This window comes from Phyllosticta capitalensis (genome assembly GCF_038381095.1).
Source record: "Phyllosticta capitalensis strain CBS 128856 chromosome Unknown BKA78scaffold_3, whole genome shotgun sequence".
Lineage (NCBI taxonomy): Eukaryota > Fungi > Ascomycota > Dothideomycetes > Botryosphaeriales > Phyllostictaceae > Phyllosticta > Phyllosticta capitalensis.
This window is the reverse complement of record NW_027117441.1, coordinates 77,220-92,913: the sequence shown is the minus strand read 5'-3', so window position 1 is coordinate 92,913 and position 15,694 is coordinate 77,220. Positions and strand designations below refer to the sequence as shown.

Sequence of the window (15,694 nt, the reverse complement as noted above, 5' to 3'; positions counted from 1 at the left end):
AGCCTCGCAGGTGCCCTTGCAACTGCTCGAGTCGAACCACCACGAGCGTGTGGCGGCAATGACCATCGTCGTTGGGGGTGAGCCGTATGCCCGTTTCCGTTTGCCTCTGGACCGGCCTCGCCATCGTCTCTCTCCATCTCCAGCCGTGACACCTTTCTGATGACCAGCCTTGCGCCTCCAGGTCCCTGCGTCTATGCTGTTGCCAATTTGCAAAGTGACCCTGACTTTGAACTTCTTGAGCCAGGCGTTTTCAAACCAACCGCTCCTGAAATCCGAATCTGGCTGCGCGAGCGACTTTCCAACTGATCTTGAACCTCAGACATACGCCGCAAAACCGTCTAGATTGAATTCTTCAAACCGTGTTCTGTCATCTATGCCCAGACGAAACAACAAACCTCTTAGATCTATCAAGACTCATGCCCAACTCTTGCCGACCCCTGAAAGCCTCTCGCCAGCGCTCTACAGCAAAGCCGCCGCAACAGCAAAGCTAGCCAAGCTGCCCGCCGCCAGTCCAGCCACCAGGCATAGTCCCATGAACGCGCCCGCAGCCTCCCTCTCGTGCGGCTCCACCCACTCGGGCGCGCCCATCATACACGTGCTCCCGATGAAGCCGTTGGTCACGCCAAAGCCCATCTGCACAATGACGAGGTAGAAGAAGTCGCTGTTGACGCGGGCGCCCGCGCCTCCGACATTGCAAAGCAGATATAACGGGACGAAGACGATGCGGGCGACGGAAAAGGCAAAGACGGCCCGCGGCTTCGATGTCAGCGAGAGCGCTTTGATGCCGGGCAGGATGCGGCCGAGCAGGTCGCCAATGTTCCAGAACAAAAAAGCGAGCGGGATGAAGGATGCCGGCTGCAGTAATCGCGGCGCTGAGTCGGTCGACTGCACGCTGCGGATCTCTTGCGTAAACACGGGGAAAACCATGGTGATGGCAAAGTCGAGAAAGACGGCGGCGGCCAGCCAAAAGAGCTTGCGGAAGAGGGTCAGGAGCGGGACCGTCTCGCGGAGAGACGCCGTTGAGGACCGCACATCCTCGAGGCTGTCGGCCATGCGTCTGGCAGGCGAGCGCGCCTTTTGGCGTGATACCAGGTAGGAAAAGGCGACAAAGGTGATGGCCGAGACAAAGGTTGCCGTCATAAAGTAGGCAAAGGCCGACTTGCCAGACTCGCGCTCAATCTCGCCCTCGTTGACTCCGGGACGATCTGGGATCGAGAGGACCGAGATGATTTGCGCAGCTGGAGGCAGCACGCCGGCGACGCCTTGACCAGTCATGATGGCTTGCGTGTATTCCTCGCGGCCGAATCCAGAGACGTAGGCAAAAACTCCGTTGCCGCAGAGGGAGCTGGCAAACGAGGCAGCCGTCACCATGATTACCATGAAAGCAAAGTAGCCTTTGGCGGATATGTCGAGAAAGTGCCGCGTGGAAACGGCCAGCAGGGTAAACGTGACGACATTGATGGCGAGGGCCGCTCCGATGCGCCTGGGGTACGAGGCCTTGGCCTGCATCTTTGCCAGCAACAGCATGGAGCTCAAGTTGACCACAGTCGAGACAGAAAGCTGCGTCGACTGAAAGGTGTGCAATATCTTTTCGTTGTCCTTGAAGCGGCGCTGAAAGTAAGGCCCAGCAGCGAGAAACATGTTCCTGTAAGAGTCAGACCAAAGATCCACAGTGTTGTCAGGACCTATTACCATGCCCACAACATAGCAACTCCAAGGAGCAGAAAGATCCCGTATTCCAGCCATGTAAACGACCTCTTCTCTTCATCTTCTATGCGCTCTCCGTCCGGAGCGACTGAGCCACCTTCAAGCGGCTCATACGCCTGCTCTTCCTGGCCAAACATCTTGCGCACGCGATCCATCTTGAGGGCTGGCGATGGAGGCAGTCTTTGGACAATGGCGAGGAGAGGAGGCGGGGAATCGGTCCAAACGCGCCCTTGATGTGGAGTCGGTGTTGGACGTAATCGAGGAGGCGGGCAGCAATGTTGGTGGAGGTAGCGGTCACCTCCAGGTTGGTCGGATCATAGGTGGGTAGGCGGAGGTGGAGACTCTTCAGTCAGGATGCGTCGGCATGGTGTTGTAGGCGCTGGGCGTGTGATGAAGTCCTGAGGTCACGATGGGCTACATCAGGGTCCACGGCTTATCGGAGATAAGAAACGAGCCAATCAGCGTCTTGCATTTCGATCCATTAGACAGACAGGCACTCCTTTCGGCACCAATTCCTTTCACGTGCGTATAAGAATATTGAATTTAATACGTCGAACGATGATGAAGATGCGTTGATGCGCAACTCTCTAAATGCGGCTCTATCCCAAGCCTTTTTGCACACCTCGAGCGTCTCCCGCTGCCACCAGCGGACGCGTTGCTCAACCCTAAGCCCACCAAACACCATAACGCCCGGCCAAATGCATTACACTTCTCGTCTAGCGAGCTCTCAGGAACGGATGTGCCTCGGTGTTGAAAACGTATTCATCCAAACTGACGAAGTCCGGCTCACTGAAAAGCAAGTAGTAGTACTTGAGCGTCTCGGCCGTCTGCGAGCTAGGTTAGCTGAAGCCGGTTGAAGGACAATAATGGACTTACCCAAAAGCTCTCGCAAGAGTCGACCTTGCCCGGATTTGAGGGGTCGGCCACGTTGTTGATGGCGGCGTTGCCAATGTCCGTGGTCGTGTAGTTGACGACCGATTTGAACATGTTCCAGCCCTTGTCCTGCAGGGTCTGGTCGCCCAGTATTCTGTACATGATGAAGACGGATTCGATGGCCTCTGGCCGGAGCATGTAGCGGGCGTCGGTGTAGGCCGTGAATCCAGGCGGGAGATGTTGACTTTCGATATAGTCCTTGATGACCTGGCGGTCCGTCTTGCCGGTGCGCTGTCCCACAGACTCGTACCAGCGCGTTTGATTCCACTTGCAGTCATCGTCGGATGCACCGCACGGAACCACTTGCAAGATTTCTGGCATTATTCCGGTGGGTGTCGACTCGTAAGCCCAGATACAGCCGTCGGTCAGTGCGCGGGCGACTTTGAGGTCCTGAGGCCGGTTGAAGATTTTGGCCGCAATTCCAACCATGCCGCCCGCAAAGCACGTCAGATGTTGACCCTCGGGCTCCAAAGTCACCTTGGTTCCTCCAGCGGCTCTGACGGTTCCCGAAAACAAAAGATCCAAGTTTTGCGGGTTCAGCGGGCGAAAGAACATGTGCTTTTTGGCAGCTTCAATGGCGTCAATAAACATGCTTTTGTACTGCTCCACGACGCCACCGAGGAGAAGGTATTCCTTGGGAAGGTATTCGTAGAGCGAGTCGGCCATGGCGCCAAAGGTAAATGACCGGTCATATGACAGACTCTTTTTCCTCGGGTTGACGCTAATGGGCCAGAGTCCGCGAACCTTGGTCTCATCCTGCTGCGCCTCAAACTCGTCCGTGATGCGCGCAATCGCATCGTAGTACTTGGGGTTGCCTGTGAGCTGGGAAAGCCGGGTAAATTCCATGCTCAACGATCCAATTTCCGCCACGACCGCAGACGTGCCAGCTTCTTGCGTCGCGCCATTGACACCCTTTTGCCGCCAATCCCAGCGCGTGACGGGGAAGCGGTTTGGCGTGTCGAAAGCGCGATACAACATCTCGCCCATGTCGGTCGCTTTTTGGAGAAGAATCGGATACTTCTTGCCGCTCAGGTCGTAGGCAGACAAGAGTCCTCCCAAGTACCGGATGGTCGTCTCAAAAACATTAAGGTATCCCATGTCCGAAGTGGAGAAATCAATCCTCTTCAACGCCTTGACGGCCATTTCGAACTCATCGTGCAGGCCCATAATCCAGAGGGTATCAAGAGAATCAACCAGAGTTGCGCCCCAACCACCAAACGTGTTTTTAAACTGCCCAGACAGAGGAGCCAGCTCATCCTGAAGCCACGCGTACTTTTTGTATCCTTCCCAGGAGTGCATAAACGTCTCCTTGACAATTGAAAGCCGCCTTTCTCTTTCGATTCGGTGCTCGGGCGTCTCGCCAGCAAAACGGTCGTACTGAATCCGCGGAATGGTCGTGGGCCTGGCCGTGGGAAGTGGCCGGTATGACGTTACAGGGAACTTTTCGGTAACGGAGCCCCAGCGAATGGGCTTTTGGAGCTCGCGGTCCGCGTACGAGCGCAGAGGAACGGGGCTGGGGGGTTCTCGCACGGATAAATTGGAGACATGGTAGAGAGTGAGGATGGCAAAGACAGCCGTGACGAGCAGCAGCGTGGACCTGCGGGGAGGCATGTTGAGCAGGTCAACTGTTCAAGTGGAGAAACCGAGGCAGCAAAGGAGGAGCATAGGTAACGACTGGAGGACGCCAGGTTTAAGAAGAGAGACAATAGAGGGTCCAGAGGGGTCCAGGGTCACAGTAGTGGGAGCTTGGCAGTTTTGACCTAGTGCTGAGGAGGTGAAGTAGGTTTGGGCCGGGTGGTGACGGCTTGGAGTGTTTGATCCTGCCGAAGGTGAGGATGGGAGCCGCAATCTTGGCAGCAATGAACGAAGGAATGGAGAAGTAGAAGAAGAGTCGACTGTTGAATTGTTCAGGAGAGGAGGCTGTGACGAAACAAGCAACAAGGGTCGTGGATGGTGCATGGTGGGCAGCCTTGTATCCCGACAGGGCAGCGATGAGCACCACCAGACATGACGACCGGCCACGCGACTTCGTGTTGATGGGGGACGTGGTCCAAAGGGGAATTGGTTGATGCGAATGGCTGAGTGGACCACGGCGCCGTCATCCCCGCCAAGCCCGCCCGCCGCCGCCGCCATAAATGCATCACGACCTCGCATTCAACCATCTCCGTCCTACACTGAGCTCACCCGGGTTTCATCTCTACCTCCTCCAGCATGTCTCAAGTCACTGCGTGCGCTGCTCCCCGAGTCCCCCACCGCATCAACCACTCTGCTAACCCAACCTCCAGCATTTACTTCATCCCCGCAGCTCCCAGTGCCCCTGCGCTGTCCAGCCTCGTTGATCGCTTTATTCGCGCCTACGATCCCATCCCTTCTGGTCTCTTCCAGCTGCACCATCGTCTTTTCCGCTCGACGCCATCCTCCACCACCGACAAGTCTCCCCCGGCCCTGCAGCACGTCCTCTTCCTCAGCCACTATCCCGAAAGCGCTTTCGTACACATTGTAGGACCAAAGACGGCGCCCAATGGAGCTCAATCAAATGCGGCAGCAGTCGGAGATCCCAATGGAACCATCATTGCCATTCCGCCCCAACAAATGGAGCCGTATAGCAGCCTGCTCAATCTCAAGTTCGGCGCACTATGGATGTATAGAATGGGATCCCAGTTGACCGGTGGCACATCCTACACCGTTGGCGATTGCACTGTCCGGATGGGTGAGTTGCGCGAAATACGCGGCCAGATGCTCACAAGAGGCACCATAATTTGCATTCAAACCGCCGGCAAATCCGAGGAAGACGCTGCGGTAAAGAGCGAGACCGCCGGACAAGCGCAGCAAGATTTTGAAGCCAAGCAGGCCCGCGTCCGAGAAATCTGGTCCAAGTTCGATGTACCGAATGCCAAGGAATTTATATCGTCGCGCGACGCCAGCAAGAACGACAACCCTTCCTTTGACGAGGCCCAGCTTTGGTGCGAGGTCCTGCACTTGCAGAAATAAGCCCTTACCGGTGGGAGCCATGTGCATCTTTACCAAGGCTCGCGTCAGACTGCACCCAACGAGTATCTCGACCTCGGCGCTGAACTCCATGAGCCTGTTGCGCATTTGACGCAATCTGGCCGATCTTTTGTATCTACAGCTTCCGGATTTCTTGCCATCGAGTCTGCAGCATGTACAGATGTGGGCCGTAGCCCATGGTTTCCGGGTACATTTCCAGGGCTGCTTTTGCGCCGGGATTGGCCAAAAACTCTCGAACCAGCTTAGGACGCTGGCTGTATCATTTCTCTAGACGTCATAAGCGGCACATACTGTTGAGCTAGGTAGGTTGATGAGCATTCGGCAAATCCTGCCTGGACCCTGCATCAGTTACCGAGACCCTGTCTCATCGTCTCTCGCCTTTCTAGCCGAAGCGGAAACCGAAGGCTAGACTTTCTGAGTGGCAATGGAACATCGACGTCGGCCAGCCGCCTAAGGATGCAAGTAGGTGCGCGGCGCCAAGTCGACACCATGTGCTGATTCAGACGAAAGCCTTTGGTTTGGATTCCGAGATTTCCCCCATTGAGATGATGTAGTCTTGTTTCTGAATGAGCTACTCGGATCTCTCAGTGCCTGCCGAGCATGTCTGCTGTAAGTCTGTTCCTGGTTGAAAACTCCAGTACAGCCGTCTCTTCGATATTTCCTCTTTGCGCAACAGTCTTGGGCATCCTCATCTACGACTCGAAAAACCACTTCAAGTTCTTGATCCACTCAAACGCCCTCCTCCTCAAGCTCTCGCCCGGATAGTAAAACGTCCCCTTCTCAAACGCCGTCTGGATCTTGTCCTCGGGCTTGGTCCACTGGCCCAACTCGGTGCCCTGGTCGCTCTTGTTCATCAACCACGACACCATGTTGCCAAACACGACGCTGCCGGCCACGTTCAGGTGCGTGTCGTCGTCGCTGTCGAGGTTGTACCGGTGCGCGTTGTCCTCGCCAATGGCGTTCAGGTAGTCGACCGACGCCTGGTTGAGGTCGAGCGCCAAGACGCCCGCGTCAGACGCCACCGCCAGCGTGGCCGTCCGCTGCTCCGCCAAGTCCTCCTTTACTTTGCCCGAGCTGAAGCTGCGCCGCGAGAGCGGCGTCACGAGGATCTGACGTGCCACTGGTCAGCGCTGTGTGTGTGGCGGTAGTTGCTGCTGCTGCTGCTGCTGCTGCCGCCGTGGAGAACAGTTGGGAGGGTGGGGTGGAAAGGGGGAGCTCGTCGCTGCTACTCACTGGGTTCCCGCCCGCGTCCTTGACGTCCTGCGCAAACTGCTTGAGGTTCGCCTTGTACTGGTCGATGGAAATGCCCTTTTCCTCTTTCTGGTCGTTGTGCCCGAACTGCCTTGGTGTCAGCATCATCCAGTCTACCTCGCCAACTCCCCTCCTCCCTCTCTTTAATCATCTTTCCATCCCAACCTTCTATCCACGCATCCATCCATCCCATCCCCTCCCCCAAAACACACCCTCCCCGCAAAACCACCCCCGCCCCCCAAAGAAAAAAACAAACACACATACCTGCACCGTAACCCACACCTCATACGCCCCCTTCTTATCCTTGACATCCCCCAACACCTCGTCCCAATCGCCGTCCTCGCGGAAACTAACCGTCGTGGCGCCGTTGTGGCCGTAGTTCTTCCCCGCAGCGCCTCCCTGCAGCGTCGTGTTCAGGAACCCGTCGCCCCACCCCCCGCCGTTGTCGGATTGCGTTGCCGTTGTCGAGTCGCCCGCGAGCAGGAAGTAGGCCGGGAGGGAGGAGGAGGAGGAGGCGCGCGGGGTGAGGGGGGCGGCGAGCGTGAGTGGGAGGATAGGGAGGGTGAGGAGGGGCGTCAGGAGGGGGAGGCGCATTTTGCTGGTGGAGGGGTTGTGGTGGTGTTTTCCTGCTCTTTTCCTTGTCCGTCCCTTTTTCAATCCGCTCGTCGTCGTCGTCTTCGTCGTCGTCGTCCAACAAGCAAAGAAAAAGCCCTTATGTACAGCCAGCACTCCACCCCAAGGCTTCGGGACGGTCCACCCCCCCCCTTAGGTTCGCGCCGGTCAGGTCTCCCGCGACCAAACACGGAGAGCCAAGCCTCGCCCGACCACCAAGTGCGCTATACGGGGCAGAACGGGCGTCTGCGAAGCCTGCGAAGCGAGCGAAGCGAACGGCTGCCCCACACCCTGCCGTCGCAGGTAGCCGGCCTTTTGTTGCAAGGCGTGATCTTTTTGGAGGAGCGTCGGGTGGTTGAAATGAGAGGAGCGCGTGTCCAGCGCGCACGGACGGTGTTTGTACAATACGAGGTTTGGTTTTGGCGTTTTGGTTTTGGGCGTTTTGGTCGGCCTGAGATGAGAGATGGTCTCGTGTGTCCGCACAGTAGTAGGTAGGTACCTAGGGAATATACACAACGAGCACGAGCGCTTTGATCGAATAGATCTTTTGGGGCCGCTTTTGCTTTTGCCCGCCGGCTTTTATACGCATGTACGGCGGACGCGAGCCGAGGAGCCAGCTGAGCGAGCGAGCGAGCTAGCGGAGAAGAAGAATGAAAAGGTAGCTACAAGCGCCGGCAGCGCTCTGTGGTGTCGTCGTCGGCGGCGGCGGCGGTTGGTGGGGTCGACGTGCGTGGATTGATGGAAAAACTCCCACACCACACACCACTGCGAATTACATACGGCTGGGTTGGGTTGCTGATGCTCGCTCGCTCGCTCGCCAGTGTCTGTAGTGGTGGTCATGCCTTGACCGCACTTCCGCTTCGTATGCATGGTATAGACAGCGCGTCCATCTATTTATCCAGCCGCCAGCTAGCTAGCAGCAGCAGGGGAAAAAGCGACGGCACGGACGAAATAGGATGGTGGTTATGCACAAAAGCTACTAGTCGTCCTCTTGCCAATCCAATGAGCGCAGCTTGATCTCGTCGAGCAAGACGGCGGCGCAAAGCAAAAAGTCAAGAGACAAAAAGCATAAAATTAAGAGCACGGCTGACGGCATGTTGACATCGGTGGTCGCAGCGGTGCTCTGGCCCCGCTGTTTGTCAATGGACCGCGAGAATGCTAGGGATCGACGCTCGTTGTTGTTCTTGGCTATATATGTACTCGGTTTAAGCTTACTACTATTTTCGGGGGTTGGGAGGATGATGCAGACGGCGGTGGGTATGGACGTCAGGACGTGTGTATCCAGTGGATGTGTGGGCCATGTCATGCATGTCCGGCTAAGGTCGATCACGCGTATCGTATCCTGACGTTGGTTCCATGGATGGCACATGTGTATAGCCGAGCGAGCAACGGCCCAAAACAAAAATGGTGAGAGGCAGTCGCTCGCGTGTCGGTTAGGAAAGGTAAAACGGACAACCGAACGCCCAGCCGGCTGGCTGTCTGTCTACTACCGCCCCGAAAGAGTGTATGTATGTGTATACAGATGCGAAGGGTTATCCGCTGCTACATGATGCCGTGATGGTTGGTATCATTGCATCGTAGGTACTTGTGTCTGCCTACGAGAGTAATATGCTTATCGTACAGCGGATTCCGCAACGGCTTGTCCACTTCTCTCCTGTTTTCATTTTTTGCGACGTACTGTAGGTACTTATCTCTGCGCTCCCAATCTGCATCAGCCAGCAGCCATCAAGTTAAGCTTCTATCATTACGATGAGTGGCTTGCTTTGAGAGCCACTGAAGACATCGTATTATCGGCTATCCGCCATCCGTTTTTCTTCCGTACTTGTCTGCCCTTTCCGCGTTCTTCTCCTTTCCTCGGCCTCTGTTTTCTATTCTCACCCCAAAGTCCACAAGGCAGCAGAAGCGGTGAATGAACCGGTGAACAGCACAATCGGTGGCACCAGTGGATTGGTGGATCAAAAGACCACGGAGGGCGAACGGCGTGGGGGGTAGGGGGGTTGCGGTTAAGGTTGGCGGACACGGGATGAGCTCTCGTTGTCCGTTGTCGTCCGTCCTCGTGTCGGCCCGGGCCTACCTAACTAGGTGAGGAGATAGGTGGACGGTCGGGTATCCCGGCTTGGCTGGGCCGGTAAATTCGTGATGTTGACGGGTAAAATGGACATTATTTTTGTGCATGTGTAGGGCACTATTGTTCGAGGGGTACTTGGCCACGCTCCGCAGACTCGATGCTAGATCGGACTTGGGGTGGTTCATGGATAGGTAAGGTCTCATTTCCGCAGCCGCCAGACACCTAATGGTCTTGAAGATTTCCTAGTATGTAGACCAACACGGCGTGCGCGAGAGCAAGTACGAATGATGGCCACACAGCGACGACAAGGCCCACGCGCTCGTTTCAAAACAACGACGAAAAAAACGGGTATCATTTCCATACATGCACGTCCAACCGCGTCTCTACGCCCTCCAATTCTGCACCAAGCCATGCAGCCGATCAATCACAACCGGCATGACCGCACTGACGCTATCCTGAATGAGGGCCTCAAAATGGCGAATCGCCTCCTCCTCGCCGACATCCAGACACATGCGCTCCTGGACCTTCCACACGGCCTTGTCGCGCTCAATGCGGATGTCGGGGACGTTGGCCTCGCGCATGAGCGAAAACAAATTGAGGATGAGCGAGCTCTGCTTGCGCAGCGTCGAGTAGGCCGTGAAGCAGTAGGTCTTGAAGGATGCGTAGTTGGGCGACGAGGGCCCGCCCATGCCGGCGATCATGAGGTTGTCGAGCTTCATGAGCGGCGCGAAGGGTTTCGGGTCGCGGCCCAGGATGTAGCCGAAGTCGGCGTGGAAGAAGTGCCCCGAGGGCGCGAGCAGCAGGTTGTCCAGGTGCCGGTCGCCCACGCCGAGGAGGTACGTTATCACGCAGTAGCCGGCGCACGACTTGACGTACGTGTCCATGGCCTCTTTGCGCACGCCCAGAGGCGCCGATTCGTCCGGGTTGTTGGCGCGCAGGTACGAGAGGATGCTGCCTTGGCCCTTGTACTTGGTGACGGCGGCGGCCAGCGAGGTTGATGGCACGAATTGCACCAGGCCGGCCGATGTTGATGTTGCCAGGATGCGGTAGGGTGACAGCTTGAGGTCGAGATTCTCTTGCCGCAGCAGCCGGTCCATGAGCGTGATGATTTGGATGACGAGCTGGTCTTGACGGAGGTCGTCGCCCGTCTTGAAGATTACGGGGTACTTGGCCCCTATCGTCGTTTTGAAGTTGATGAGGAGCGGGTACAAGGAAGATTTGAAGACGTTGCAGTCGTCGGGGAAGCAGCCGACTACTTCGACGGATGGGTCTAGGGGAAGTGGTAGCGGAGGGTCAATGTGGACAAGGTCGTTTTTTGGGTCTGCCAAAAAGTGCTTCAAGCGTTCGATTTTCCGCGGTCGGTCTTCTCGTGAGAACCGAATCTCTTTGGAGATTTTTGACAACACGGTAATCAGCTCAGCCTGCCTGAGGAGAATCTTCCGCCGGGCCGGGCCCTCTGACATTTCCATGAGCGTAGTCATAAAGTCGTAATCTACCTTGGCGAACAGCTGGCGATGCTCGGAACCTTGTTCTGGGCTGCGGTCGTCGCATTCAACCATGAGATACCAGTGAAAGAAGTTTCCGAGCTGCAGATTGTTGGCTGCCCTGGTGATGAGGAATCGCGCAAGAGACGAGTCTCCTGCAGACTCGGCATCTGACTCTGGTTGGACTGGCTCAAACTTCAATGCCTGCACAAGCTGAAGCAGGTACATTTGCAGCTCATCATCGTCAGCCTTTCGCAGTCGGTCCACAGCAAAAGATCGGACTGCGGGATGGTCAAAGGTAGGGCCAAGCAGCTCCAAAGCGTCATCGACATCAACCTCGGCCCATTTGGATAGCAGCTGGACGGCTTGTCGTGCTTCAGCTGGCTCATTCCAAGAGACTGATTTGACGAATTTTGTCAAAGCCTATGGAGGTTAGCTGTGGGACGACGACCAAATTTACAGCACGTACCCTCTTGTCTCGAGTCAAATGATGCCTAAACTTCCACACCATGTCTTTGTCATCGGCACTCAATTCGTGTGTGGGTCCATAGGACATGATTACCTGAAGGGTCAGTACTCACTTGTGAATCAAAGGGGCACACTCACATTCAACTCGTCTCGGGCTTTGGCGTTGGGCTTCATGTCGCGATCCATCACTCCGGTCCGGTGGTTGCGTACCAATCTTCTGTGCTTGCTTTCTGCGGGATTGTCGCGGATGCCGACCTCTGGATCGTATATTCGAATGAGCCGGCCAGCGTCGGGGTCTCCATAGACGCTACCATCGGCATTGATTCCTGGGCCAAACGAGACTTCTGGGGGTGGTTTGAGACGAATGTCGGAAAGAGAGGATGATTGCAGGGTCGAAATAGGCGGCGCGGGGTATTCGCTGTCGGTGAAAACGATGGGGTGGTCGAAACGGGGAAACTCAATGTACAAAAAAAACTTTTCGTCGTCCAAAACGTCGTCATCGCTCTCGTCGTCCTCTCCGTCCTTGGATGCGGCTGCCTGTCTGCCTGCCTTTGGTCTTGTGCGAAATGTGTTGCGTTCCAGCTGCTCCATTTTGCGAAACACCATCTGGTCCAGCCATCGATTCTCTGGAATCTCTCCCATCTCATGCTTCTTCATCAGCACCTCGAGCCTCTCCATTTCCGTAAGACCCTCGTCAACCTCTTCGGCAGGCTTTCCATGGCGCCGGGTACGTCGACGGGCTGGTATTATGTACGGAGTAGTTGAAGACGACAGACCGTCTGCTGCGCGGTGACGGTGAATGCGACATCGCTGCCGTCCCTTTTGGAGGGTGTTGTCTTTGTCGAACAAGGGTATTGTTGATCCGCCAAATGGTATTGCGTGAAACTGCGAGTCTTCACCGCCGGTTGGGGAAAGATCCCATACTGTCAGAGCGAGCTGGGAGGACTGAGGGATGGTCGAGTAGTCGATGGGGAGAGTCAGCCACTCGTTCCAAAGTCTGCCCGACTTGAATGACTTGTAGCTGGTCTGGACGGCAACGGTGAGCGGCTTGCTGTCGGCCCATAGCTGCGCGGTGACGAACAATTCCGAGTGCGGGCTGCGCAGAGTCAGAGGGGAAGCTGCAGTGGAGTTTCCTGGGAAGCCGACCTAAGATTTGATCCAGTATGCCTCAATTCGGGATTCTTGAGCAGGGTCGAGAAGGGTATTGGTTTTTGGTGGCCGTCGAGGTTGTTTCTGGCGTGTTGTCAGCTTCCCTGTGCGCGGTAAACAGGCCGAGCTGGAGACAGACATCCTGACGTGGACGGGCAGCTCAAGGGCAGATGAGCTGGCAAAGGAGAAGGGCTCCATGGTGTGGAGAGGGTGGTGATGTTGTTGAAGCTTGGAGCTACGGTCAAGTCAGACCAGGGCGTCGGCACCGGCCGGGCACCCGGCGAACCCAAATCAACGTGATCAGTGACACCCAATCACCACGACCGCGACGCGCGCGATAGTTTGGCGCGTCTCCCTTCTTCCACAACACACCTCACCTCCAACCTACGTCGTTGTTGTCGTCGCTGGTGGCTCGTCGTCATCGCTCTTACATTTTCCATTGTCGACGCCCGGTTTCGTCTTTCCGTTTGTCGTTTGCCGCCTAGACCCTTCCCTCGACTTGTCCCACTAGCCACCACCATGGCTCGCCTCAACACTTCTATCAACCCTTCCAAGTCGCCCTCGCAATCATCCATCTATCGAGATCCTACCCCGCCGGGCGAGCCCAGCTCAACTGCGCGGAGGCCAGCACGCTCTACTCGCTCGGCCTTCTCGCCGTCGGCCGGCTCATCGTCAGACAAGGAAAATTCTGGGGACCCAATGTCGAGCCCGCGCCTTACAATGGACAAAGGCAAAGGCCGCGCTCGCTCTCCAACCACGTTTCCCACTCCAACCTCGGAGGAAAACCAGACGCCAAGGCCCAACAAGCGTAGGAGACTGCAGGACAGAGACAGAAGCGCGCGCGACGCGTCAACTGCTCCGATCCAAAATGGAGATTCCATCACCGGCACAGAATTCTACGACCCCGAACAGGATCCAGAGGAGAGGCGCAGGTTGCGCGAGGAGCAGCGTAACCTTCAACGCGACTTTAATGGTGAGTCTACACGGTTCCTCCAAGGCGTCCGTCACTAACAGCAATCAGAGTCGCGCGACGAGATTTTGGCTGAGAATGGCACAACCAAGCTCGATGAATTCGTCGACCGTGCCAACCGCACCTTTGGCAGAGTGAAGCAGACGTCGGACGCCACCCTGGACTCGCGCTTGATGATCCAAGCAAGTGAATTGACACTGAGAAAGACCACCCAGCTCGTTATGGGTGACAATTCAGCCGGAATCGACATTGACGAATTTGTATCCAAGTGCATCACTTTCATGCAGTCTGGCGGTAACCGGGACGAGAACGCAGATATTCAGCCTCTTTCCACCCAAGCACATGCGCGTAGACAGGCTGCGAGGCTCAATCATAATGACAGTGATGATGAGCAAGAGCAAGAAGAAAGCGGTGATGCCTATGCTTGGGACGTGCTGGGAGAGCAAGCTTGCTTCTGTCACAACCAGAGACCTCCTGCGCCAGGTTTTCTTCTTGGACCACTTTCAGTGCAGAAGCGCGTTCGTCCGACGCAGACGACTCAACGGCGTGGCCGTCTTCGCGTCGATGCTTCGCAGGCAAAGCGTCCTCAATCCCTTGAGCCTGAAGACATCCAGCGCAACGACAACAACAGTGCCATGTCTGCAGCTGGGAAAATTAGAAACCGGCTTATTGACGTCCTTAGGTCCCGGACTGAGGCCTTTGAGGCAGAGGCCGAAGAGCTACCCGAAGAACTTGTCGAAGAGAAAGCGCCAGAGATTATGGAGAAGCATGGTCTTGTGCTTGTGGACCAGGAGGCCAATTTGAACCTATTTGAGTTCTTCATCAATCCCCACTCATACGGCCAGTCAGTTGAGAATATTTTCCACATCTGTTTCCTCATCAAGGAGGGCCAGGTCAATATTCGCCACGATAAAGATGGGTATCCAACAATCTGTAAGCGTCATCGTGCCTGCCAAGCCAACCATTCTCTTGCTAACGTCTGCCAGGCCCCATGGAGAGAAGTGAACGCAGCGAGCAGGAGGGAAGTGGCGGAGTCCGAAAGTACCAGGCCATCTTCACTCTCGACGTTCCAACGTGGAGGAAACTCATCCGTGGTTTCGATATCCGCGAGCCCTTGATTCCGCATAGACAAGAGGAGCAGCCAGCGCGCACGGTGCGTGGTTGGTACGGCTGATTTTTTCAACATTCTTCGGAAATCAGCGGTGTCAGCGTTTGGGCTCGGCTCAGATTCGATTGATATCCACATCATTCCTCTTCCTGACGGCTGATTGAGGAAAGGCCGTCCAGTACATGTAAGTACCACGTGTTGGAGTAGATCGGATGTATGGTTTGGCGCATATCACGGTGGGTGCTTTCACGGGCGTTCGGTCTGTCAGTTCGATACCTCTAGGAAGAATCATGTCTCTCTGGCGTAACGGTACATGTACCTTTGTTCAGCATTTTCCATCTTCCCATCCTGTCGATACACTTGACAAGACAGACTGAACAAATTTTCGAACGCAAGCCGCCGACGGCTCAACTTCATCAAGTGTGTACTACAGCAATTGTCTCCACCATCTACTGACCTCCACATTGCTTGCTCGCCCCTTGTGGTGCCTGAGCCCCGATGCGTCAGTCAGCCACATCCGCTGCCCCATCCCCACACGGCGCGACCCGCTCCCCACATTCTGAGGTTTGCAGCAGAAATTCGGGCTTGGGGTCAACGACTAGAACAGGGGCAGGAAACAGAGAAGCTGCGTCTCGCTACTTTGACTGCAGACTCGCTTAGCTGTAGTGCGGTAGGTAAAAGGTGATTTTGTTTCGTAAGCACCAGCTTCCCAAGAATATGAACTTTGTGGCTCGCTTAAACCACCTCAAGACCAAATCAAACAGGACATCAGAAGTGCATAGCTGCAAAAGACCAGTTAAGGTACAATGTCGAATCCCATTGCCGTTGCCGCTGATTTCTCTAGGAGCCGGTCGTTCGGCACTCTGAACACGCAGTAGCCGCATTTCGGTCGAAAGGAATCAAAATGTGCAAGTGGGACCCCCTCTCCAAACCAC

General features: G+C 55.9%; 6 protein-coding genes across 6 annotated transcripts; 2 read left to right on the top strand and 4 right to left on the bottom strand.

The window, feature by feature from the left end:
* Window positions 1-459: 459 nt before the first annotated feature.
* BKA78DRAFT_330235 (nucleoside transporter-domain-containing protein) lies at window positions 460-1,844 on the bottom strand (the record flags this gene model as incomplete). Its single annotated transcript, XM_066889748.1, has 2 exons — window positions 460-1,645; window positions 1,693-1,844. 2 exons carry the CDS (start codon window positions 1,842-1,844, stop codon window positions 460-462), a joined length of 1,338 nt encoding a protein of 445 aa, XP_066746069.1.
* Window positions 1,845-2,423: 579 nt separating this feature from the next.
* BKA78DRAFT_330234 (class I alpha-mannosidase) lies at window positions 2,424-4,251 on the bottom strand (the record flags this gene model as incomplete). The annotated part of the gene is made up of 2 exons (XM_066889747.1): window positions 2,424-2,534; window positions 2,584-4,251. 2 exons carry the CDS (start codon window positions 4,249-4,251, stop codon window positions 2,424-2,426), a joined length of 1,779 nt encoding a protein of 592 aa, XP_066746068.1.
* Window positions 4,252-4,816: 565 nt separating this feature from the next.
* BKA78DRAFT_91471 (mediator complex, subunit Med20) lies at window positions 4,817-5,986 on the top strand. Its single transcript, XM_066893957.1, has 2 exons — window positions 4,817-4,868; window positions 4,926-5,986. Exons 1-2 carry the CDS (start codon window positions 4,852-4,854, stop codon window positions 5,629-5,631), a joined length of 723 nt encoding a protein of 240 aa, XP_066746067.1. The 5' UTR covers window positions 4,817-4,851; the 3' UTR covers window positions 5,632-5,986.
* BKA78DRAFT_91540 (esterase) lies at window positions 5,987-7,792 on the bottom strand. Its single transcript, XM_066893958.1, has 3 exons — window positions 7,165-7,792; window positions 6,883-6,987; window positions 5,987-6,758 (listed from the first exon to the last, which is right to left on the bottom strand). Exons 1-3 carry the CDS (start codon window positions 7,492-7,494, stop codon window positions 6,342-6,344), a joined length of 852 nt encoding a protein of 283 aa, XP_066746066.1. The 5' UTR covers window positions 7,495-7,792; the 3' UTR covers window positions 5,987-6,341.
* A 1,876-nt stretch (window positions 7,793-9,668) lies between these two features.
* On the bottom strand, window positions 9,669-12,886 carry BKA78DRAFT_307844 (kinase-like domain-containing protein). The gene is made up of 5 exons (XM_066887899.1): window positions 12,821-12,886; window positions 12,679-12,765; window positions 11,671-12,628; window positions 11,534-11,626; window positions 9,669-11,487 (listed from the first exon to the last, which is right to left on the bottom strand). Exons 1-5 carry the CDS (start codon window positions 12,877-12,879, stop codon window positions 9,964-9,966), a joined length of 2,721 nt encoding a protein of 906 aa, XP_066746065.1. The 5' UTR covers window positions 12,880-12,886; the 3' UTR covers window positions 9,669-9,963.
* Window positions 12,887-13,401: 515 nt separating this feature from the next.
* Window positions 13,402-14,825, top strand: BKA78DRAFT_248440 (Nse4 C-terminal-domain-containing protein; the record flags this gene model as incomplete). Its single annotated transcript, XM_066884394.1, has 3 exons — window positions 13,402-13,654; window positions 13,703-14,590; window positions 14,638-14,825. 3 exons carry the CDS (start codon window positions 13,402-13,404, stop codon window positions 14,823-14,825), a joined length of 1,329 nt encoding a protein of 442 aa, XP_066746064.1.
* Between the last annotated feature and the right edge of the window lie 869 nt (window positions 14,826-15,694).

Coding starts and splice junctions, on each gene's coding strand:
- BKA78DRAFT_307844 (XM_066887899.1), bottom strand. CDS start 12,879: ATGGAGCCCTTCTCCTTTGCCAGCTCATCTGCCCTTGAGCTGCCCGTC. Junction 12,629..12,678: donor CATACTGGATCAAATCTTAG/GTCGGCTTCCCA, acceptor GACTCTGCGCAG/CCCGCACTCGGAATTGTTCG. Junction 11,627..11,670: donor AAGCCCGAGACGAGTTGAAT/GTGAGTGTGCCC, acceptor CTGACCCTTCAG/GTAATCATGTCCTATGGACC.
- BKA78DRAFT_91540 (XM_066893958.1), bottom strand. CDS start 7,494: ATGCGCCTCCCCCTCCTGACGCCCCTCCTCACCCTCCCTATCCTCCCA. Junction 6,988..7,164: donor AGGTGTGGGTTACGGTGCAG/GTATGTGTGTTT, acceptor ACACCAAGGCAG/TTCGGGCACAACGACCAGAA. Junction 6,759..6,882: donor AGGACGCGGGCGGGAACCCA/GTGAGTAGCAGC, acceptor GTGGCACGTCAG/ATCCTCGTGACGCCGCTCTC.